Here is a 24860-nt window from a genome sequence, read left to right on the forward strand (position 1 = left end):
CTTACTGAGTTTCAATATTTATCTATTAGACACCTGCATACAAAATTTTTGGTCCCATACCTTTCAGAGGCTTTGATATTAGCTATTACTCGAAACTACCCCTAAAAATCTCTATGAAACCCTTATAATAGGAAAAATATAATAATTTTTGTTAGGATTATGTTTAGAACTTGAAACTTACAACACGACTTTGTTTCATCAAGAAGAATCATTTTGCATGTTTTGGTCACGTGGTTAATCCGATTTCCCAATTTTTTCGGATTTTATCCGAAAATCGATAAAAACCGAATTTTCGGGCAATATTTGGCAATTTTTCATACGATCTGTGTGAAAACCGGAAAATATGTTAAATTTATTTAGCTTTCAGAAATTTCAAACAGAATGTAAAAATTCGTTCTAGAACTAAAGTAATTGAATTTTAAGCAGATAGTGGCATTTTGAACAAATTTCAAGCTTTTGATGACTTCATACAAAATGTGATGACGTAAGCAAAAATTTATTGCTGACATTTTGTTTTTGTGACGTACTATAGGTGTGCCAAGTTTGATTCAATTTGGACAAGCATATGAAAAGTTATTGAGGGGGGGGGGGCGGATTCCGCACCCCGGTATGTTCGAAAAACCCCGGACCGAATAGGGTTAAAGTACTTGCAAATTAAATGGAAGTCTCGAAACCAACCTTAAAATTTCCAGACGTCTGTTTGGTTAGGCATATTTTAATGTAACAAATATTTTTTAGCTGTATAAATGTTTTCTCTGCGACATAATGAAAAGGCATGCCGCAGAAGCCCGACTGAATTATTTCGAATGTGCTATCAAAGTGGCAAATATCTGGCCCCCTTTTTCGACCAATAAAGAAGTAACTATTATGTTTTTTTATCGCTTGTTCTTAGATGCAAAACGTGTTTTTATTACCTATGACATTTTAACATTAAGTAAAAACAACAGATTTTCAGTTATTAAATATAATATTTTTAAGGACTTCTAAAATACAATTTAATCTTTCCACAGTATAAGCGTTCATATCAATGGAACAACAGTGTGGGCACCGCTCCTCGTTTACTGCCCATTGTAAAATGCAGCTCGCACAACCGAGAATTTGCCTGCAGCAAGACGATAAATTGGTTGGTGGTGTAGAAAAATCGTTGCAAATGAGACATTGAAACGCATCAACCAAAGGGGGCTTTTATTCTGTGCATTTGTTATGATCTCTTCAACGCTTCTACCACTGCGACACTCTACAGCCACCATGGACTTTATAGACGCCTTTATTTCTTCCAGTTTCATTAAGATGTCATCTAAAAATTAAAGTTAAAACATTTTAAATCCAATACGTCGCAGTATAAAAAGCCCCAGAAGTTCTAGTCACAATATGTCACCTGGCTGTGGCGTTGCAGCTGTGTAAGGTACTGTGTGAGCGTTCAAAGATTGTTGACACGCAGAATACTTCCGTGAATTGCATTTCCAAAACGACACGCCTGTTGAAAGAAGATTTTTCTTTAGTAGAAACAATACAATAGTTCAGAAAAATTATCAAAGAAAATTGAGAAAGTAAGACTATACCTCTTGTTGCTGATGAATCTTCATACTTCAGAAGATTTGATTGTACTAGTACTATATTTGTATCGTTGAACATGTTCATTGCGGCACTAGTTATGTTTCTCACATCTTCGTTGATTTGCGCATGCACCATTCTCACATGATCGTTTTCAGCTTAAGACAATATAATTTGCTTTACAACTGTTAGCGTTAAAAATCTCAAAAATAATTAGTCATAAATAATTACTTATTTTTTTGCCCTTGGATTCCGCCAATATGAGCTTCAACGAAAACGTCTCCGGTAAAGCGTTACTTCTTTTTCTCGTTGCCGAATAAAGGCAAGGATTAATCACCATACGAAGAGATAATCTTTTAGAAAGAGAATCACCTATCGCTTGGCAAAAATATGTTCAGAGTTATACGCAGATAACTCACAATTAAAATTAAGACGTAGAACATTAACGCCTTATATGGTGTGCCATGAGGTGGAGTATTGTTTGTTGTGTTCGACCTAGTGTTTGGCTAGAATAGGCTGAGCTAGTGTCTGGTGAAAAAATGAGACACAGGAAGAGAAAAAAAAGGACGGTACGGAAATACCCGTCAAGATAGAAATATAACAAAATGAAAATAAAAAAAATGAAATATATATATATATCCAAACAATATCCAAAATTGGAAACTCTAAAGTGAGTTAAGTGTTGAATAGATGAAAATATTGACATTTTCTGTGCCAAAAATCAAGTTTTACCAACGAGAAATTGAATGGCCCTTTGGGTACACGCATTGCTATTACTCTCGGATTAACCAGTATACGTACAAACGCAAATCAATTCTATCTCATCTGAACTATTTTTGTGACATAATTTTCGTTTTGTTTCTAATTCTCGAATGTAATGTGACGGAATTTGACAACGTAATACGTCTTTTATTTACAAAATGCTTTGAACATTCCATTTATATTTCTTTGGTGTGGCCTTCTGTTTAAAAACTATATCTATTTTTTTTGGTAAAATTGTAGCAAAAAGATGTGGGAGAAAAAAAATAAAGATAGTTCAAGAAACGTTTAAACTGGTTACACGTTTTCTTTTTTTTCTCTAGGTCGCAAAACATCCAAACAAAACCCGCCATGCTGCAAAGAAGATCATGTTTCACCTTAATTCTTTTGATTGTGGTTGTCATTTTATTTCAATCTGATATCTACAAAAGTATACTAACAAGACCTTCATTTAATCAAAGTCAAGTCTTTTTGAAAATTGCTACAAAAAATAAACAAAATGAATCTACGCATCATTATGAAGAAGAACAATTCAAAAAAAACATGGTTCTTTCCTATACCATCTTTGGTGAAGATTCGGCAAGTAAATGGGGATATCTCATTGGAATGGTTGCTAAAGAAGCAAAGGAAAGTAATTTATATCAAAACTGGACAGTTCGAATATACCACGATAAATCTCTTAGCGAAAAATTTATCAAAAATCATACTTCATTTGACAATCTAAAATTTTTTGATGTTTCAAAAACATCATTGTACGGAGACATAACTTCAATCAATGGTAGAGTATGGAGATTCTTGCCTTTGGCGGATAATACTGTCGATATTGTTTGCTTTAGAGATCTAGACTCGCCAATCATAAAAAGAGAAGAAGATGCAGTGAACGAATGGTTGGAAAGTGGTCACATTATGCATGTTATGCGGGATCATTATTGGCATAACACTGAAATTTTAGCTGGTTTATGGGGTTTTCGAAGTGCTATGGACAGGACATTGGCACACAAAATTATCAATATTGTTTTGCTTAATGCTGAGAGGAGGTCTGGAAATAACGAAGCTACAAAATTGAACGACCAAGCAGTTTTAACCAGACATATTTGGCCATTAGTGAAACCTAAAAGTTTACAACACGATTCGTACCTTTGTACGAGATACGATGGCACTGTACCGTTTCCAACAAAAAGATATGTTGATTTTTTGTTTGTTGGATGTATCCGTCCTTGTAACGTAACTGAAAGAGTCCCATGTGATGTAAAATGTCGACCTATAAATCATAAAGATTGGACATATTGTTGAGTTTTTAAATTTTCTATGGGTTGTTTGTTTTTAACAGTTAAGCATCTTTTGTTTTTAGTCTTTTTGTCTTCATTTATTAACTGATATATTTCTGTAGCTGTTAATTATACTTGCTTCCTGCGTTGCTACCACAATATACATGCCTACGAAAAGTACGTGTTCTTGCGAATATTAGAAATATTGAAAACCAAATATCGATACGTAACAACTTTGTGTTTTGTAATGATTAATATACTGTTAGAGCATGTAAATTTTAAAAAAAAAAAATTTTAAAATGTCTTGATACTCAACGAAAACCTATTTGTAATGGTAACTCCAAAATTTTTTGGTGTGTAACTGCCACCCGCTGGGCAATTTAGATGTTGTTTAGAAAGGCTATCTCAAAACCTAGTAAATTTTGGAAATTCTAAATCGTTTTTCTGATACTAATCTGAATTTCCTACATGATTAAGCTGTTTTGGGCCCGCCCTACCGAAATACCGGACGAGGTAACATAGCAAACCTTGTTAAGTACTTTTCTTTCGAGAATGCTGCACGACTTACGCTTAAGAAAGAGTTAATTTATTGCTAATGGACATCAATCATTATATTAATGAGACTTGCAATATATAAATACTGCGATATATAAATACTAAAGTATTATTACTAACTAGTATAAGATATTGACGTTAAAAGATATTGACAAAAAAACTCGAAAAACTCGCGCATTCGAGTGGTAAAAAATATCGTCTTTGCAAAAGTCACAGACAGACAGAACTGGCGTATTATTATATAGATACTAGTCAATAAGGCCGTAAAAAAATCCACTTAGGCAGAAAAAATAAATAAAAAAAGAACTCTTTCTTGAATTTCAATGACGTCACCAATGACTCTTCGATACATAAAAAATCCATTTCCTGCCTTGTGAATAACGCGAAGCTCTAATTAGAATAATGTGTAGAATCACGCGCTTCGGCTAAGTAGATAAAGGGTTGAAACAATTTTCGACGTCAACGATGTATTACGTAGGGTTTGATCAAGAGAATGTATAGATAGAATTATGTGCTTTCGACAAACGGTTACAAAGACTGTCGTCGGGCTTTCTAGACAATACGGGACGGTCATAAACACTTGTCCCATATTGTCGTGGCTATTTATTACGGGAAAAGTGTTAAACGCATAAACATGAAATAAATAATGCTAGTGACACATTTTTGTAATATGTAAACACTAGAAAAGTAAAAAAAACTGTGAACGAAATTACAACAGAATCCAATAAAGCAAGATGGCACCTCAAGTAGCGATACATACGAAATGCGGTATATATAAAGGAGGGCACCCCATGAATGTTTCCACGAGTTAACGATTAGCCTATATTATAATACCCGTATACGTCTGTCCGTCTGTCACGCAAAATGGTAGCTTAGCTGCGCAAGTAGCGAGACGCACCCAGTACAGTATAAAAAGGACGGGCGAACCCGTGGATTTTTCCACGGGCTAACGACTGGTATCACTAATTTTTATGTAAACTCTTTGTGGAACCAAAATTTTCAAAGCCTATGAAAAAAACACTCTCTAGTTTACCAATACCTTTTCAAAGATTTTCTGTTCAACAGTGAATCAGTTGCTTTCAATAAACTCTCCCAAAAATATCGAACATTTGTGTATCTGTAACAACACGCCTAAAACTACCAAGAGATGAATGAATCTAAAATATGCAATAAAGTAGTAAAGTAGTAAAGTGTATAAAGAAATCTCATAAAAGAACAAATTATATAAATCATTTTTTAACTGACATTATTCTGTATTATGTATGTATCACAAGCCAGACAAAATATATAAAAGTGCCATAACAAGTATTACATAGATTATATTCTTGTAACAATGACTACATTTTTATTGGTAATTGCTTGTATTATTGTCATAATTCTCAAAACTGATCCAGACAGGATTCGAACCTGTATTTTCCCATGAATAGGATTAATAATAAGTCTTTTTAGTATTGACTTTTCGTAATCAGCCGTGGTGGCGAAAGATCAATACATTACGGAGTTTCATACCGCGCAGGTCTGGGCCCGAGCGAAGTGGCTTGTAGGGACAAATTTTCAGAACTCCCGCAAAGTGTAAACATTTAGCTAGCGTTTGTACACATTTCCAATTATTATATTATAGTTATTTGCTGTTTAACACTTTTACGTATTGTTTTGCAATAATGGAAAAGAAAGATTGTGTACAATGGCTTATGGAACGTGGCCTGTCCACAGGAGGAACAATACAAGAGCTTAATATGCGTGTTAATCGATTCAAATTATACCCATCACTTGCGGAAAAATTGAGAGTCAAACGAGAAAGAAATTTTAGTTTTGGTACAAAATTAGATCCCAATCATATCCCTCCCATTTCAGCTCCCTGGTGTCCTAAAGAGGAATTGCATCCATTAGTTACAGCATCGATATTTAAAGAATATAGTTCTAGAAAAAGAGAAGGTAGTTTAGGTCAGCAACAGAAAGCTTATGCTATGTTGACTAGCAGGAAAATAGTTTTGCTTTTACCAACACCTGCCATATAAGCCATAACGCCAAGATGAAGAGAATGACGACAAATTGTTAAAACACATAAAAGTTCGGTTGCTTTGTTTAATGATCTTTCCCCAGTTCCTTTACAGTCAGGGTATTTTATAATGTGTAAGTATGGTGAAACAATTTGAAATAGCAAGTCAAATTTTTCAACGGGCAAACCAGATAAATATTCTATATTGCTAGATTTCTGTTGTAAGTTGTCATAGGAAAATATATACTTTTGAAGGTTTAGAATTGTTCCTGTTTTTTCAAGAATTATTTTATTTCGTTTATTAACAAATGATTGCAGGTAGTGGTTTTTAATTTTTAGTAATTTATTTTCATGGGTAAGATTCGTTATTTTATTTATTGATTCGTTTATTTTTTTTTAAGTTCTTCAATAATTTTGTCTTTAGATATTAATTTAGCAGATAACTGTCTCTTTGAGGGTTCTCGTTGTTTATGTACTGGCGTAGAATATATTCTTTTGGCAGGAGGTTTTCTCTTTACACTAGATGGTGTACGAAATGTTTGGATGAATTTAAATTTTTTTTTTAGCTCCTTAACTTTCATTTTATTTGCTGCACTTTGGGTTTTTTCAAGTCTTTCTTTTGCTCTATTATATTTTTGCTCAATAATAGGAATTTGTGACTGGGGTACTGTAACATCAGGAAGAGTTTCATTAATTTTATAACCAGCACTCCAATGTTTACAACATATGTGTCCGTTTTTCCAATTAACTCCAGCAGTTTTAATAATTTTTTGGTACTCCATTTGTAAATCCTTGGTCCTTGGCAATCTGTAAAATATAAGCTTTCCTCCATTTGAATTTTGTGTTCGAAAGTTATTATAGCAAAGGGATGACGAGCAGAACCATTTCACCATGTTTTAGATAAGTTAAATGTTGTAGAAAAGTATAAATATAAGGAAAGAATATATACTAAAATTAGCAATTTATGCCTCAACTGCGCCCATACGGTATAAATTTTATGAGCAAATGACCGGGAAACCAATAGGGGTAATCGAGTGCAACATAAACAAGCTAAAAATTTGTCCCTACAAGCGTTTCTCTAGTGCCCAGACCTGCGCGGTATCCCGTAATTGCATAAAAGCGAGGTTAGTTAAATTTTTGCTTGTATATATATATATACGTACAGGTGCATTAAGTTTTTAACAACTGGCTATATATCAACTTGAATACAATCAGAAGGACAACAAATATATAAAATGATAGATCTCACCAAAGACTTTTGTTTACTGCGTTAATTCTTACAATACAACATTTTTACAATCTTCTTTTCGTGGCAGGCTTCGCTCCAACCACACACCAAGCGCTCTCGTGGCGGGCTTCGTTCTAATCACCCACATTTTTCAGAGGGAAAATGGGGTACTTATAGTTTTTTTGAACTTCGCGGTATTGTCCATTGATCTCTATTAGTAGGCGTTGTCTTGTCCGTAGTTCTTTTGATCTTCATCGTTAGGAAATATAAGGGCCCTCAAAATTTAGAAATTTTTATACATGTTGCTTTCATCGTATAGATCGTGAAACGAGATCAAGAAAATGTATAGGATCATGTATCTTTTGACAAACGAACGCAAATTTTCGGCTGCGCAAACTGAGAGACAAAACAAAATGTGCAAGTTATTCATTATTTGACGTAAATAACCCTTAAAATTTGCTTTGGTTCTCCAAACTGATAAAACCTTACACACGAAACTAGGCATATTTCCTTTGAGTTTCTCATGATCGTCTGGAAACAGGGCCTGGGTATATGGAACTGAAAATAATGTAAAACATAGCGCACATAAAGTGATGAAAACGCTTGTATATGTTTTCTACCGCTCGATATAGCCTGCTTCTTACGGAGATAAAATTAGTTTTAAACATATCAGCGCATATGACTTTAAATCACACTTATTACTAAAAAAATCAATAGTCAACTAATGGTTATTATTGCAATATTTTTCGATTTTTATATCGTTATATAGCTCATAATTTATAGAATATTTATTTAAAAAAATAGAAATTAAAAAATATAAATAAAAAATTCTAAGTTATAAATCTTCGCAGAATAGTTGGGAAGATTGTGATGAACATATCTAAAATTGACGCAATTAAAGCAGCAGGTTCGTTACAAGTTTGTGCTGGTTAAAAGGCTGGTGTCAGAAACGAATTCATACCTGCGATAACTGGTGGTCATCCTTGCTCCGAAAACGAAAGGCTTTTGCTATCACTTCCCACACGACTTGGAGGATTGAATCTCACGATTTTTCCTGACGACGCACAAGTACAATTTAACAATTCGAGAATGATCACAAAATGTCTTGTCGACTCTATCAAAAAGCAAGACATTGACGGTATCTACGACGTTGGAAAAACAAAAACAGCTAAAGCGCAAGTTAGAATTTTAAAATTGGATATCCAGAAAGAGAATCTGGCCCTGTGCAGAAATAACATGACGGTGAAGCAAGTTAAGGTAAACGACATCAACCAACAAAAAGGAGTCTCCAATTGGCTTAATGTATTGCCAATCACTGAGCAAGGTTTTTATCTCAACAAGCAAGAGTTTTGGGATGCTATGCGTTTACGCTGCAGTTGGAGCATTCCCAACTTACCCAGAAGTTGCGTGGACTTCGATTTGACGTTGAACACAGCATGAAGTGTAAAATGGGTGGCTTCGTTACGAAACGTCACAGCGACATTCGTGAACTCACATCAAAGTCACTCAAGGATGTTTGTCATGACGTACAGTTGGAACCGAATTTGCTGCCGCTGACTGGAGAACGTTTCGATTTAAAGAGTGTAAAAACCGGTGATGATTGTAGACCGGACATTCGTGCTCGTGATTTTTGGATAAACAGCCAACAGGCATTTTTTGACGTAAGGGTTTTTGTCCCCACTGCCTCGGGGTACAGCAACCAAACTTTACAGCAATCTTTCATTTCAAACGAGAACGAGAAAAAAAGAAATTACAATCGTAGAATTTTGAGTGTTGATAATGGCAGTTTCACGCCGCTTATATTCTCAATACACAGAAGCGAACAGGTCGCGAATGCATCACTTTTTACAGTCGGCTTTCGGAAATGATAGCGAATAAGAAGAACATACCCATTTCAACTGCGGTCACACATATACGCACAAAACTTTGTTTCGTTCTGTTGAGATCCGGTTTAAAATCCTTAAGAGGTTCGAGAAGTTTGTATAAAAAGTTCGATGAAGGAGATGATATTGTGGTTGATCATGAAATTTCAAAGTTGAACTGTTAAATCGTTAGTTAGGAATATGTTGTGTTATGTCGTAAATTAGTCCCTCGTAGTTATATAATGTTCTAGTTATTGTTGTAAAATTATGTGTAAAGAAATAAATATATGATATCGTAAAAGAAAGACTTTATGCAATGGCTTCACTATTCTTATTTAATAAATTGACGTCAGTCTAAATTCACGTCTAAGCTGTTAGCAGGTAAGACATACTTTTTTTTGCCTGTCACAGGCACTTTGTATTATTATATAAGACTAGTCGATAAGGCCCGTGGAAAAATCTACTTATGTTGTTGTGCCTTTATTAATTTAAAATGCTACGTTAACCCTATTCGGTCCGGGGTTTTTCGAACATACTATGACCGGGGGGGGGGGGGGGGGCGGATTCCGCCCCCCCTCAATAACGTTTCATAGGGTTGATCATATTGAATCAAACTTGGCACACTTATAGTACGTCATAAAAGGAACAAAGTGGCGCCAAAAAAAATTTGCTTGCGTCAGCACATTTTCTGTGACGTCATCAAAAGCTTAAAAATTTTTAAAAATGCCACTATCTGCTTAAAATATAATTACTTTTGTTCTAGAGCGAATTTTTACATTCTGTTTAAAGTTTCTGAAAGCTAAATAAAAGTTATTTAACATATCTTCCGGTTTTTACATGGATCGCATAAAAAATTGCCAAAAATTGCCCGAAAATCCGTTTTTTCCGATTTTCGGGTAAAATCCGACAAAATCGGGAAATCGGATTAGTCATGTGTTCAAATTATTCAAAATGATTCTTCTTAATGAAACAAAGTTGTGTTGCAAGTTTCAAGTTCTAAGGATAATCCTAACAGGAGTTATTATATTTTCTCCATTATAAGGATTTCATAGAGATTTTAGGGGTAGTTTCGAGTAATGGCCAATATCAAAGCCTCTGAAAGGTATGGGACCTAAAAAATTTACATGCAGGTGTCTAATAGATAAATGTTAAAACTCAGTAAGTATCATAGCCATATAACAAAGCAATCAGGAGTTATTAAAAAAAACTGTCAGGGGGGGCGGAATCCGCCCCCCCCCGGACCGAATAGGGTTAAAGGAATACTATTGACGTTCTGCCGTAACGTCAGAAAATATAACTTTTGAGACAATGTTTATCGGCAATGAACACATAAACAAATGTCGAAATTGTCCCTCAAAAACGCAGTGACACACCGCATTATTATAAGCGATTGTAACATTGAATATCAAAATTGATTTGGATGAGAAGCTTACTGGTGAAAGAATGGAACAAGTTAATACTTGGAACTTTATAATTGTCTCTGTTACTACCAAAAATAAAAATGTTTTGCAATAATGTTTGACATATCCACTGTGTTTGCATGGACGGACTCCAATGTGGCGTATTCTTGGACAATAAATTGTGAGAAGAAGTATCCAATCTTCGTAGAAAATAGAGTGTTGAAAATTAGAAAAAATTTTGATGTGAATTGTTGGCATTTAATTAAGTCGAAGGAAAATTCAGATGATATTGTATCTCGAGGTTCTACACGTATTGATGTATTGGAAAATTATTTGTGGATGCACGGTCCTTCATTTCTGACTCTACAAGAATGCGGGTGGCCGATGCTATCTGTTGGAGATTCATTTACATGTTTAATAAATAATAATACTGAAGAAGATGTAGATGTTAGTTGTGATAATAGTGTGAATTTAAGTGTCACCGCTGATAGTGTAAATAATGACGTTAATTTTACCAAAATCATTAAAATTAGAAAATTTAGTCGCTTAACAAAACTATTAAGAGTAACAGCCTTAGTTAATTTGTTTGTTGTTAAACTTAAACGTAAATTAAACCAGAAAAAAGACGAACAAGTAGCTTTTAGTAAAGAAGATGAATTGGAGCTTACGAATGGAATTATTGCGAGGCAAAACGTAAATTAATGCAAAAGATGTTGAAAATGCCAAAACAGCTTGCATTAAAGGAGCACAAAAATTGTTAAGTCGTGCTGAATATCAGCATACGAAAAGTTGTTAAATGTGTTTTTGGGGTTAGGCACTCAAGGAGAACTGATAATGAGCCAGTAACAGAATTGTTAGCTGATGCGATATAATTATATATATGATGCATACAGTATAATTAACCGCTCATACAGCTAATTGTACGATAGATATTTTTTTTACTTAAATTTCCACACATTTCTCTATAAATATCCCCATAGCCATCTATATTTATTTAGATCCACATAAAGCTGTGCTTCAATTAAAACCAAAAATAGGAACAAGAAATGCTTGTGACAAGAAGATAATAGTGTTACTCTAGCAGTATGTCATGTTATTTAACAACACGCTATTCTGATTTCAAGAAAAAACATGAAAAAGTGAAGAACACAAAGAAGCCTGTAATAACAATTATACTGTGGCAGCGTATAGTTATACTGCGACGGTTAACTATCATGTTATTGGCTAATTATCAGTTCACCTTAACTGCACACCTTGACTGTTTGGTGCAAGTAACAATACATTTTTGTCATGCTTCGGCAACTTTTCTGCACAAAGGTTCCTTCGGAAGTTATTTTAGTCCTATGTTTTCCAAAAGAATAGAAGTAAGAAACATGTAAGGGCGAGTTCGGGCGACTTTTTGAATTAAATTAACGACCGCACTCGCCCAGAGCATTCCCAGATGCAATTCTTTGTAATATACAATGCGGACGACAGTTGAAGAAGGCGCTTTTTCGGGCATTTTTCCGGTCTATGCGGGTATTTTCGGGTAAATACCTAAACTATAGCACTTTTTACGGCGTATGCGGTTTATCGGCACCCTTATCGATAAAATTACTTAAAGCAGGACAAAGGTGTTTTTTTGCCGTTAACTTAAGAAAAAAGGACCTCTAATCGAAGCATTATTTTGTGGAGCTAGCTAGCTGGCCAGCTTGATAGCCAGTAAAAGTAATTTTACGACTATTACAGAAGGGGTATGTCAGTACAAATTAAATGGAGATTCAACAAAGCAACAAAAATTGAGATAGCTAGCTGTTCTCACATATATCTAAAAATAATTCTTACCTAATAAAACACAAGAATTTAAAAATAATAGTATTTAGCTCCCTAGCTACATCAGTAAAGCTACTACGACAAGCAAGACCAGGAAAGAATGAACCAACAAAATGTAAGTAGCCATGGCTGCACACGGAATGTTCTGTTTTTAATTAACTTTTTTATCGCAGTCAAATCTTTAGAGACAATAGACATCATAATGTACCTTAACATCAGAAAACAACCTTAAAAGATACCATCCTTTTTTAAGTGAAGGCAAATATTAACGTACAGCATTAATAAAAAGTTCAAGAAATCTATCAACTGCGAAAGAAAACTTCCCAGTTATAAATTTTGATGCATTTATAATTTGCGGTCTGTGGATCAACGCCAGTAACCGTTCTAAGTTTATTACATATAAGACATAAGTATTCCTTCTACTTACTTATTGTTAACAGGGTTAGCAACAACGTTGTTCAGAAAAAAACAAATCTTTTCTTAAAGATAAATTCACGTAGCGATATTAAACCACATTAAACGACGACAACAAAGCTCCATATTAACATAACAAAAGGATCTCGATTAACATTTTTTACCGCGTTTAAATCTTTAGAGACAGCAAGGAAACCGAGACAAAAAAAGTTTGGCTCGACGAGTTTTTTTTTTCTTGTCTTAGTGATACCAAACACACAGGTTGTGTTACATCAGAGCCGGGTTGGATAATCGAGCAGAAGTCTCCCGCGGAGTAGAGAGTAAAATTTGTTTTAATTTATACACAACACAAACACGATATACCCGCGGTCTATTGAATGTAAAAGCTAATTAACATAGAATCTTATTTTCAATCAAATTCAACGCTTATTCATAATGTCGTTATTTGGAAGGAATTGCAAGATTAACAATATAATGGACGTGCTTCTAGAATATTAACAAACTTATCTTTGTAATTTGGTATTTCCTTCTTTAAAAGTCAGCGAACAATCTATTTTCTTTTTTTTTCACGATATTGCGTTGACAGAAAGTGTTCGACCATAGCAGTTCTTGTAGGGTAAGTTTGAAAATAATTTTTTAACTTTCTAAATTAAACTCTCTATGTTTTTGCACCATCTGTTTCTCCGTTAAAACTACAAAATATAAAAAGACCACTTCAATCGTTTTTACAAAAACTTGTGTTCAATGCTATAACTTACGCAGAGGAACTTTTGTTAATAATTTAATTTAACAACATCAAAAATTCGTGTGTGATTAATCTTGAACTTTTAATACTTAACCAGGTTAAACGCATTCCACTTCTACCTTCTTTTCGTAAAGTAATGGAGTGCGCCAAAGTCTTCTGTAATGTTTTATCAGGGGCGGATACAGATTTTTTCTTTCCTTAGGCGGATTTGCGAAGCGAAGCCAGCGCGCAATTTTTTGCGTGGCCCCAGAAGCTAAGGCCTTTTTGCAATTTCAGCCTCAAAGTTGCTTAATGGTTGCTTCATCTGTACAAATGCATCTGTAATATAACCTGAAATCTCATTGAGCAAGTAAAAAAGCAGACACAGGCGAGTTAAAAATAGCATCAAAAAGGGTAAATCAACATTACAACTATTTTTTATTTCACTCAAATAAAAAATAGTTATATCAAGGACAGAGGAGGGTTATGGTCAGTAACCGATGATGTTTTCGGAATTTTTTGTACAGATTCTTCTTGTGGAAGACGGATCTAAGTGATTGCTAAGTGTGTAGTAGAATTCAGCTTAAGTTGCTTGCCACTCTGCCAAAACTCAGCCTAGGCAGTTGCTTAGCAGTTGCTTAATTTTTGACCATATTTTAGCCTCAGTTTTGTAGCAACCAGTTGCTTATAAAAAAAAACCCGTGTATTTGATGTAAAAAAGCTTTTAAACTTGTATTTTTTACATATTTTTAAATTAACTGAAGATGTCTTGACGTTCAAGACGAAACATGTCTTGAACGTCAACGTAAAGAAAAAGACAAACTAAAGAAGTTTGTCTTTTTCTTTAAAATAATTTGAAAATACTTTTTAGCTGTTATTCAATAATTACTATAAATACTTTAGTATAGTTTTTAACAAAACAAAATCATTCAAGAACAGATATCGTTAACTACATTATTATACATTTTTGTGTCCATCTGGATAGGGTTGTAATAAGCATATATGCTAAGTCATTTTCACCATGTTGGTAAAACCCCAAACATTTTCCATCTCTATCAGCGTGACAACTTCTTTAGTGAAAATGTGAAAAACTTTTGTCATTTCACCCATTAAATAAAACCATGCCTTTTCTTACTCAAATTGTATATAAATAGTACCATTTCCGGGAATTACTTTGATACAAGGCTAGAGATTTTAAACCAAAACATCGTTAAGTCTTCCTTCCAAAGCTAGTGTTCTCTTCCTTGGCTTTGTGGCATGTTAAAAATCGTTTGGAAAGTGTCTATTGCTAGAAGCTTTGAATCTACAAAAGTAAACATGAAAGTTGTAATGAAGTCAACAAATTGTTGTGCATTTCATCTTTACCAGCTACAAAAAGTAACCAGCTGGCTAGCTATTTAACTTATTGTGTTGTTATGTCTTGTTACCTACATAAAAAAGGAACCCAAGACAACACAAAACTGTTTTAAAATTGTTGAAAGTAACAGTTTCATCTTACATCACATGCCAGGATTAAACTAATTGACAATATCCAATCGAAAATCGATGATAGAAACTATGTTTGTGGTGTATTTGTTGACCTTCAAAAGGCATTCAATACAGTCGAACATAGTATACTACTCAAAAAATTAAACCACTGAGGAATGAGGGGTGTTGTAAATAATCTATTTGAGTCATATCTTTCTGATAGATACCACCACGCCAGTCGAATGGTCTTTTGATTAAACAAGGCGTTCCTCAGGGCTTAGTTTTAGAGCTGTTACTATTTTGAATCTATATCAATGACTTAAATAAAGCTATTAAACATTCAAATGTATCCAACGTTGCAGATAATACTTGCCTATTCAAAAGTGATACGTCGTTTAAAAAAATTAACAAAAATGTTAAAATCCTGATAAAATCAGTCTTAAATTGTTTTATTTAGGTCAAAAAAGAGGAAAGATATTGTCAAAAGTTTAAACTTTAGGCTACTAGGTTAAAAAATCATTCCCTCCAAAACAATAAAATAGCAATCATCTTGATTCTCTAATTAAGAAGCTTGCATGTACAACAAGAATGTTAGCAAAAATTTGGCACTTTGTTCAGGGAAACTCTATTTAACATCTATTTTGCAATTTTTAATTCACATGACTGAGAAGAGAAATAAAATCTCAGCACTGCAAAACAAAGCAACGAAAATCATCAACTTTAAAACACGTAGAGATCACTTGAATCCTATATATGCCAGCTGTAACATCTTGAAATTAATTGATGTCATTAAGCTTAAAAACCTTTGTCAGTCAGGTTCTGCCGTTACCACTTGGGTTTAATATATTTATAACTCCTGGGTCACCAAGACCTGTTATGGGTGTCCATGCCCTCTACTAGCTCACGCCATTTTCGCGGTTTTTCTTCTTTTTTCATGCTAAATAAATGTAACAAAGCATTAAACATATGATTCTAAGGTATACACTTCTCGACCCTCGTGTCTTCATCAGCAGGTTATATTATATTTATAATTATACGCTAGCTATTTATATTGTATTATATGGCTTCATTGATAAACATGTACTGTATATGAAAAAGGAGAAATATATACTTACTTACTTACATGTTCACACTAGCTAGCACAGCAATAGAAAGCAATTGTGTATCTTGTGTACCTGAAAGCGTGGTTATTGGGTTAATGCTATGATTTTTGTTTAGTCAAAGCCTGCTTTTCTACCAAACTGCTTTTCTTTTGCAATCACAGGGGACACAGAGAGAAAATGTTTTCCAGTAACGTTTCTTCTTAGCAGCATTGCTCAACTTCATTCCGCAATCATATATTCAAAACTTCTATATACTTACTGCAAATCAATACAAAACGATCTTTAGCCCTCTTTCAGTAGAGTTATAAGCAAACTTCTTTGCTGAAGTTGAGCGAATCCATTAAACAGACCGGCTACCGCGAAGCAATAACAATAGGAAGAGTAAATTATTCACACGCACCCATCCCCTAATATGAACCTTTCTTTTACCGTAAATTTCGACGACTTCGGCGAGATTCTTCTTGACGTCATAAATCTTTTGTTTTTCTTTTGCTAAGAGGGTCCAAAAGTCCACGCTTCGGCGGCCGCCAAAGTCGACTACCGTGAAAACATAGTACTTCGGCAAACCACATCAAAGGAGAGTCGTATAGCACTGCAAAGTCATAATTATACAGAAACCACTTTCCAAAAGTCATAAAAGAGTATCTAGTTCTTATGTTTTGAAAATAAGCAAAAAACAAACAAGATAAAAAAGTTTGACATGTCTACATGTCGCCTTGTTCTTCTGGAGAATCACATTAGTATGCGTAATTATGCACTTTACGCAAGCAATTGTATAGAAAGGAAAGTGAGCCCCCGTAAAAGCAAAAGGTTCTTTTTAGAAAAAAATGTAGTGTCTTCAGAAAGTAAATAACAAACTTAAGAAGACATTCATATCAAATTTTATCATGGATCAACCAACGGTACTTAGTTTTCAGTTTGAACCAGAATTTCAGGATGATGAAGAACATTCTGAACCTGAAGAATGTTCTGATATCTCTTTGGAGGATGCGAACTTGCGAGCTAATACAGCGGAGGGAGATAGAAAAGCAGGTGTCGATGGTTGATGTACTTGTGGGCAGTGCGTTGTAATGGATACAGAAAGAGAGTGCATATGCTGTCACGAGATAGACGAAATAAAATATTTCAAATTAGACGGTTTGCTTCATTTTATTTCTATTTAAAAAACAGTGAAACAACACATGCATAAAACAACACATACAATTTAGTACCCAAACCTTTTTTAGATTGCAGATGTATCACTTAACACGATAGCTTTTCAAACATGGTGCTAGACAGGGGTGTTCTGTGGACTGCTTTGGTATCGTTATATGACAGGGAGAATGCATCTTTAACACGTAATAGGGATAACGGACCTAGCCAGTAAGTAGAGTTATATAAGAACATGTAATATTTATTATCAACAAATGAAATATATAACTTATTTTAGATCATATCGCTACGCATGGTACAGACTCATGGTACAGACATGGTTCATCCATACTAGGTTGGAACGAGGTGTGCGTAGAGTCATTCCTGCTGGTGTCGTTGCTAATATAAGAACAGCCTTCCCTTCTGAAAGTTGTAATTACACTGGGATTTGAGAGGGAGGATCGAATGTTCCCAAAATCGAAATGGTGTGGCAATTTGCTTCTCACGAAGACGAAAGCAACTAAAACATTCATTAGTATACGTGTAAAATATCCATGTAAATAATATACCCTTACAGTTTTATTCTGCTATACTTAGTTGATTGCTCAATGATAACTTCACAGTCTTCTCTCTCTGATGGTGCTACAGTCAAACTGAGCTTACGTTTGCTGCGCTTTCGCGTGGTAACCTTTCTGTTTTCTTCCACTCGTGTGATTATATTACCGAGTATGTCAACAAGGTAATTATATTCTTTTGCGACTTTGCAGGCAATGCGAAAAATTGGTTTCACATTGCCCTCTTTTCCAGCTTTCTAAGATGTTCTCTAAAACGATTAGTCTTCAGATTATACGTATATTGTACGGAATCAAAACAAACAAAATGCAGGCGCTGCATAAACTATCTCGCTATTAAAAATGGGCAACTATGAAACATCCACAATGCGACCCAATTCTACAATTTCTGCTAACAAAAAATACAGCTTATCATTCATGGTTGTAGTCTTGCGATTGAAACATTTACGGTATTATCATGTTCAGCATACTTTTTTTGTTATCTTTGCCAAATTTTGTCAAAAGTAAAGTAGTTTTAATTATTTGACCAATTTTGGCCTAAAATGACATTAGGTGGCAAAAATCAAAATTTATAATGTCACCATTATATTCAGAATACTTTTTTTGTTAACTGTGCCAAATTTTGTCGAAAACAAATACCAATTTTAGCCTGAAACGTTATTTAGATGACTTCCAAGTACATAGGGAGTTTAGGTACGAAGTTTAAATCTGTGACGTTGCAATTGACCATTTGTGACAGGGTTAGTTAGTTAGTCAGTTAGCAGTTGGAAACCAATACTATCCTCGCAGGCGAGATAGTAAAAAGTAAGACGTATTCGTACCTGTTCTTTATCCACATTTAAGTTATGATTCAAAATAGCTGACTGAGTACCCGCAGGAATTGGGGAGATAGCGGATTTTGACACTATGAAATACTTCCAGCAATGTGGTATAGACTAATCTAGTCATGTGGGAAAGATCAGCGACAACTTGTCTTTGAGGAACAATAGATTTGAACTTCTCATAAACTTGCGTTCCCTTCTTTAACCTCTTCTTGCGTCTAATGTCGTTGAGTTCGCCATGCTTACATTTTAGGTAATTCTTATTTCCAACGAAATATAAATGACGGTTTACAACATGATGCATATTGGAACAAAAACGCTCTCGTAAGTCATCCGGATCGCCATTACACGTTAAGACAGACTAGTATAAATGATTTACTGTAGCAGGGGCCCATTCGGCCAACAGATGGAGCCCTAACACTCTGACACTGATTGAAGAAGTCTGGGTACCAATGGATCGCAAGACAACTTTTGTTTTACTAACGACAATAGGAGAATCAGTTTGTGTTTCACATGTGTTGCTAGCTTCCACTTCTTCTTCATGCACTTCCATCACTACGGCAGTTTCTATGACCTAAAATTTCAGATAACATGAAGTGTATGCTAGACATGTGACTCCTATTAACAAATACCTATAAATTACATCTTCTCTTTCTCTGCATTGGGCCCTTCGAACTGAGGCCTTTCTTTCCTATGGTTGCTCTCAAAAACAAAATATTGTTGGGAATGCATTTTTTAACAGAATTCTCAGGATTTTTTGCGGGAATATCTGGTGTGCATTTCCCAACTTGGATCAAAGCATTTTTCTTCAAAATGTTTTGAACAAACAAAGTCCTATTTAGGTAATTTTTTTCTCCGCAAAACATTTATTCACTTTTTGCGCGTATCTTCATTTGACGGCAACTTAAAATCTGAACTTTCTCGGAATTATTAGCCGTATGATTAGTACAACCTACAGCAGCGCACCACGCCATTTTAAGAAATATTAAAACAAATTTTTGGAGCGTAAATGTGTTTAAATATAGCGACGGGGGTTAAATTGTATAAAGTTTTTTTAAGTTTTTACTATAAATTATTACTAGTTTAAGAAGAAAACGAACAAACATCGCGTGAAGGCTTCTGTATTTTCTATAAAATTGCCTACGTCACAGTAAACCGATTATGCTATATCGCAATTGATCGTGTTTTGCTATATGAAGTTGCATTTGCTTGAAGTTTTTATATGCAAATATTTATAACACATGCTATATTCTTTTTAAGATAACTCTATTAATGTCACTTTGGAATGCGTGAATATTCACATTAATGCCCTGATTGTAAGATAGTTTGTAGTTATCTTGAGATTACAGGTGTTATTAATACAATTTATCGATATTTTTCCTAACTTAAGATAACTCGTGTTATCTAAAGATAGCGTTATCTTCGTTTCAAACGCGTAAAATTGTAAGTAAAAATTGCAGCGGTAAAGTGTCAACTTCGTTCCCAGTGGGTTTTAAATTTTAAGCGGGAAACTTTGTCATGCTCGTTGCCATTTTGATTTAAAAATTACTAATACCCTATTCACACCTAAAGTTAAAACATGTTTTAAAGTGGTTTTATAAATCCATATATCTAGCTACCCCTTCACACAACAGTTAAACTTGTTTTAAGGAAGCCTGTTTTAATGAAATTTTGTTTTAATAAAACAATACACTTTTTTATATATATATATATGAGAAACCTGGCGAGGGTCTAGTTCTAAAGGTTGTTAAGTCTTTTCCAATTAATTGTGAGAATTGGTTAGAAACAAGTTTCTTATTTCAGAAATAGACATAGAATGTAGTAGTAAAAGTTTCTTAATTTTTAAAGATTCTACATTAAGGTTTCTTATAAACACGTTTCTTATAAAAACCAAAAAGTGTATGTTAAGACTGCTTTATTCGTGTTTTAGGATTAAGGAAGGATTAAATGCTTGGAGTAAATCGATAATTTTCAAGAAATTAACCACGTTGGCCAATATTCCATACTTCCAACGGGCTGAAGTCTTAAACGCGTTTTTGTTTTGCGTAGATGACTGCCATATTGCACTAAGACATATGCACTAAGAAATCGGAAATTCTCCAAGTCGTTAATGTTACCATGATCAAGAAATCTAACAATATTTCTCTGATAATTTGTTATCTTAAGATAACTCGAGTTATCTTACAGGACATTAATGTGATTATTCACGCATTCCAAAATCACATTAATAAAGTAATCTTAATATAGCACTTCTTATCTTAAGATAACTGTATTAATGTGACTTTTGGAATGCCATAGCGGCAAAGTAGATTTAATTTTTTGTTGTAAACTTTCTGTTGTTTTCAGAACTCACACTCGCTTATCTAACTTCTTCAGATTTTAAGACCTGTTGCCCAAAGAATTAAAGTCAGGCGTAATTTGCAAATACTAGTCGTTAGCCCGTGGAAAAATCCACGGGTTCGCCCGTCTTTTTGTACCGTACTGCGTGCGCCTCGCTACTCGTATACGGGTATTATAATATAGTTAAGTGGAGTGGCTGCAACGCCACTTATATAGGTGAGACGTCGCGTCATCTAAAGGTTCGGGCAAGCAAACACCTCGGAGTGTGTCATCTTAATATCATCTTAAAGCCTGTCACACCACATCATCTCTTGTCGATTTTAGTATACTCTCTAGGGGTAAGAACCGGTATTTGCTAGAGATTAAAGAGAGTTTGTTCATAATGCATAATGGATACTCCCCAGTTGAATAACAACATTAGATCTGCTCCATTGTATTTATACAATTAGTATTTAATTTGTAACTATTAACTGTTAAACTTGTATATATTTAGGAGAACTTTGTACGTCTTTGATTGCTTGAAAATGGGTGTGTGAAACACCCGGAACGTCACAAATAATGTAGTGTTTTTTGTTGTCAATTTACTAGCGCGATGATTCTTCATCATTGTATTTGATGTAATTATATTCTCTTAGTTGCAATCAATTCTATATTAAATGTACTGTTTTAGTAAAATGATTATTACGGTGAATGTTATTTAACTTTTTGCTTGTCCACCATGTTTCAGATTTGATTGTCAAATGTGATGTGATCAAACAAGTCGTTGTTGCGTGTAAAACATTTATTTAAATTTTTTTTTGTGATGTCTTAGAATTTACAAACTGTATTCATTTTCCTATATCAATAAGGTGTGACACAAAGAAAACAAAAATGATTTTTATAACTTTTTTTTATTTGTTTAGGTGACTCAATTGCAACCAGCCATGCTGCAAAAAAAAATTTTTTTTGCAATATTTTTATTCACCGTAACCTTGATTATATTCACATCCAATTTTTACAAAAATCAAACAGGGATATCTCTGTTGAATCGCACAATGGATCACACGCAATTATTTTCACTTATTGTTGGTAAAAAAATAGAAATAAGAGTCAATATAAGCTTGGTTCTTTCCTATTCCATATTTGGTAAAGATTCGGCAAGAAAATGGGGATATCTCATTGGAATGGTTGCTAAAGAAGCAAAGAAAAGTAATTTATACCATGACTGGACAGTTCGAATTTACCACGATAAATCTCTTAGCAAAGAATATATCAAAAATCATACTTCTAAATTTGACAATCTAAAATTTTATGATGTTTCAAGAACATCATTGTACGGAGACATAACGTCAATCAATGGTAGAGTATGGAGATTCTTACCATTGGCGGATGATACTGTAGATATTGTGTGCATAAGAGATCTAGACTCACCGATCATAAAAAGAGAAGAAGATGCAGTAAACGAATGGTTGAAAAGTGGTCACATCATGCATGTCATGCGAGATCATTATTGGCATACAACTGAAATTTTAGCGGGTTTATGGGGTTTTCGAAGTGCTATGGACAGAACATTGGCACACAAAATCGTCAATCTGGTTTTGCTTAATGCTGAGAGAAGAACTGAAAATCATGAAGCTACAAAATTGAACGACCAAATAGTATTAGCTGGACATATTTGGCCACTAGTGAAACCGTATACCTTACAACACGATTCGTACCTTTGTACGAGATATATTGATACTGTACCGTTTCCAACAAAAAGATATGATGATTTTTTGTTTGTTGGATGTATTCGACCTTGTAACGTAACTGAAAGAGTCCCATGTGATGTAAAATGTCGACCTACAGATCATAAAGATTGGACATATTGTTGAGTATTCAAATTTTCTAAAGGTTGTTTGTTTTTAACAGTTAAACATCTTTTGTTTGTCTCGAAATTAAGAAATTTGTATGGAACGTGGAAGGAAAAACCTGAGTTTTTAGTCTTTTTTGTCTTCAATTATTAACTGATATATTTCTGTAGCTGTTAATATAAAATGTCGACCAAAAAACATTACAGATTGGACATTTTCCTAAGCACATCAATTTTCAAGGGGCTTTCTGTTATTAAAAGTGTTAAACATACCGACAGTACTTCTCACTTAAGACGTTTGTATGGAGTATAACAAGGAAACCTTGACATTTCTTTTGTAAATATTAACAATTTTGTAATGTTTAAACCGTAGTTTAACACCAAGGTTTAAACCAACATTGCTAAGTCGTTCTGAATGCATCGGTAATTACTTCAAATGACCATCAGCAAGGTTCTTATTCTTATTCATCATCAAATTACCTAATTTCGTAAATATTTTGTTCGTGAAGTGCCTCAATTCCGAGCTGAAGGTTACGGTCAAACCCTTTATATAGCTTCCTAAAAATAGCCTTGTTTTTGTTTTCAAAATTTCTTCAAATCTAAATAAATCCAACCAGAATATTATATTGCTCTAAAAACTTCATTTACATCAAAATCAATTAATATTCTATCTGAACTAGTCGTTGCCCGTGGAAAAATCCACCGGTTCACCAGTTTATATTTACCCGCCGCAACAAAGTGGATAAAAATATCTCGCATTTGATATTCGTGTTTCCGTAACATCATTTTCTAACTCAGCGGGGGGGGGGGGACAGACGACGGCTATTATTATAGAGATTCTTATTTGAAGAGCACAAAAACATAACATTTTAGATGACGTCATAATTATTATAATTTTAAAAATTAAGGTATGTTGCTTGGTAATGTGCAACTAATGGTAATTGTTATGAACACAATTACGCTCGTAGACGCATTTGGTAAGTTTACGCAATTAACAATAAAAGGGATTTTGAAAGGAATAGATAGAATACATAATTGTTAATCGCATATATACCGAGACGAAATAAGCATCCGAGTAAAGAAATTATTAATAGTTCGGCAGCATAACAATAAGACGTCAAAATAAGTCGCTCTTTTAACAAGAAACTTGTCAAATGTGATGTGATCAAACAAGTCGTTGTTGCGTGTAAAACATTTATTTAAATTTTTTTTTGTGATGTCTTAGAATTTACAAACTGTATTCATTTTCCTATATCAATAAGGTGTGACACAAAGAAAACAAAAATGATTTTTATAACTTTTTTTTATTTGTTTAGGTGACTCAATTGCAACCAGCCATGCTGCAAAAAAAAATTTTTTTTGCAATATTTTTATTCACCGTAACCTTGATTATATTCACATCCAATTTTTACAAAAATCAAACAGGGATATCTCTGTTGAATCGCACAATGGATCACACGCAATTATTTTCACTTATTGTTGGTAAAAAAATAGAAATAAGAGTCAATATAAGCTTGGTTCTTTCCTATTCCATATTTGGTAAAGATTCGGCAAGAAAATGGGGATATCTCATTGGAATGGTTGCTAAAGAAGCAAAGAAAAGTAATTTATACCATGACTGGACAGTTCGAATTTACCACGATAAATCTCTTAGCAAAGAATATATCAAAAATCATACTTCTAAATTTGACAATCTAAAATTTTATGATGTTTCAAGAACATCATTGTACGGAGACATAACGTCAATCAATGGTAGAGTATGGAGATTCTTACCATTGGCGGATGATACTGTAGATATTGTGTGCATAAGAGATCTAGACTCACCGATCATAAAAAGAGAAGAAGATGCAGTAAACGAATGGTTGAAAAGTGGTCACATCATGCATGTCATGCGAGATCATTATTGGCATACAACTGAAATTTTAGCGGGTTTATGGGGTTTTCGAAGTGCTATGGACAGAACATTGGCACACAAAATCGTCAATCTGGTTTTGCTTAATGCTGAGAGAAGAACTGAAAA

General features: G+C 34.1%; 4 protein-coding genes across 6 annotated transcripts in view; 1 reads left to right on the plus strand and 3 right to left on the minus strand.

The window, feature by feature from the left end:
• Positions 1–24860, minus strand: part of LOC130623560 (syntaxin-1A-like) — an 87191-nt gene that overhangs the window by 32774 nt on the left and 29557 nt on the right. The window lies entirely within an intron of this gene.
• LOC130623563 (uncharacterized) lies at positions 32–2612 on the minus strand. Its single transcript, XM_057439059.1, has 3 exons — positions 1563–2612; positions 1379–1477; positions 32–1297 (listed from the first exon to the last, which is right to left on the minus strand). Exons 1-3 carry the CDS (start codon positions 1690–1692, stop codon positions 1059–1061), a joined length of 468 nt encoding a protein of 155 aa, XP_057295042.1. The 5' UTR covers positions 1693–2612; the 3' UTR covers positions 32–1058.
• LOC130623561 (uncharacterized) lies at positions 4352–12978 on the minus strand. Its single transcript, XM_057439058.1, has 2 exons — positions 12865–12978; positions 4352–7638 (listed from the first exon to the last, which is right to left on the minus strand). Exon 2 carries the CDS (start codon positions 7026–7028, stop codon positions 6522–6524), a length of 507 nt encoding a protein of 168 aa, XP_057295041.1. The 5' UTR covers positions 7029–7638; positions 12865–12978; the 3' UTR covers positions 4352–6521.
• LOC130623556 (uncharacterized) lies at positions 13225–24293 on the plus strand. 3 transcript variants are annotated; one of them, XM_057439050.1, is made up of 3 exons: positions 13225–13467; positions 21912–22881; positions 24157–24293. In XM_057439050.1, the coding sequence occupies exon 2, from the start codon at positions 21933–21935 to the stop codon at positions 22860–22862; it is 930 nt and encodes a 309-aa protein (XP_057295033.1). In that variant the 5' UTR covers positions 13225–13467; positions 21912–21932; the 3' UTR covers positions 22863–22881; positions 24157–24293. The 3 variants fall into 3 exon arrangements, with proteins under 3 accessions (XP_057295033.1, XP_057295034.1, XP_057295032.1); XM_057439051.1 differs by lacking the exon at positions 24157–24293 and adding an exon at positions 21737–21781 and having other exon boundaries at positions 21912–24149; XM_057439049.1 differs by lacking the exon at positions 24157–24293 and having other exon boundaries at positions 21912–24149.

This window comes from Hydractinia symbiolongicarpus, chromosome 13, assembly GCF_029227915.1.
Source record: "Hydractinia symbiolongicarpus strain clone_291-10 chromosome 13, HSymV2.1, whole genome shotgun sequence".
Classification (NCBI taxonomy): domain Eukaryota; kingdom Metazoa; phylum Cnidaria; class Hydrozoa; order Anthoathecata; family Hydractiniidae; genus Hydractinia; species Hydractinia symbiolongicarpus.

Coding starts and splice junctions, on each gene's coding strand:
- LOC130623563 (XM_057439059.1), bottom strand. CDS start 1,692: ATGGTGCATGCGCAAATCAACGAAGATGTGAGAAACATAACTAGTGCC. Junction 1,478..1,562: donor AGATTCATCAGCAACAAGAG/GTATAGTCTTAC, acceptor TTCTTTCAACAG/GCGTGTCGTTTTGGAAATGC. Junction 1,298..1,378: donor AGCTGCAACGCCACAGCCAG/GTGACATATTGT, acceptor TTTAATTTTTAG/ATGACATCTTAATGAAACTG.
- LOC130623561 (XM_057439058.1), bottom strand. CDS start 7,028: ATGGTGAAATGGTTCTGCTCGTCATCCCTTTGCTATAATAACTTTCGA.
- LOC130623556 (XM_057439050.1), top strand. CDS start 21,933: ATGCTGCAAAAAAAAATTTTTTTTGCAATATTTTTATTCACCGTAACC.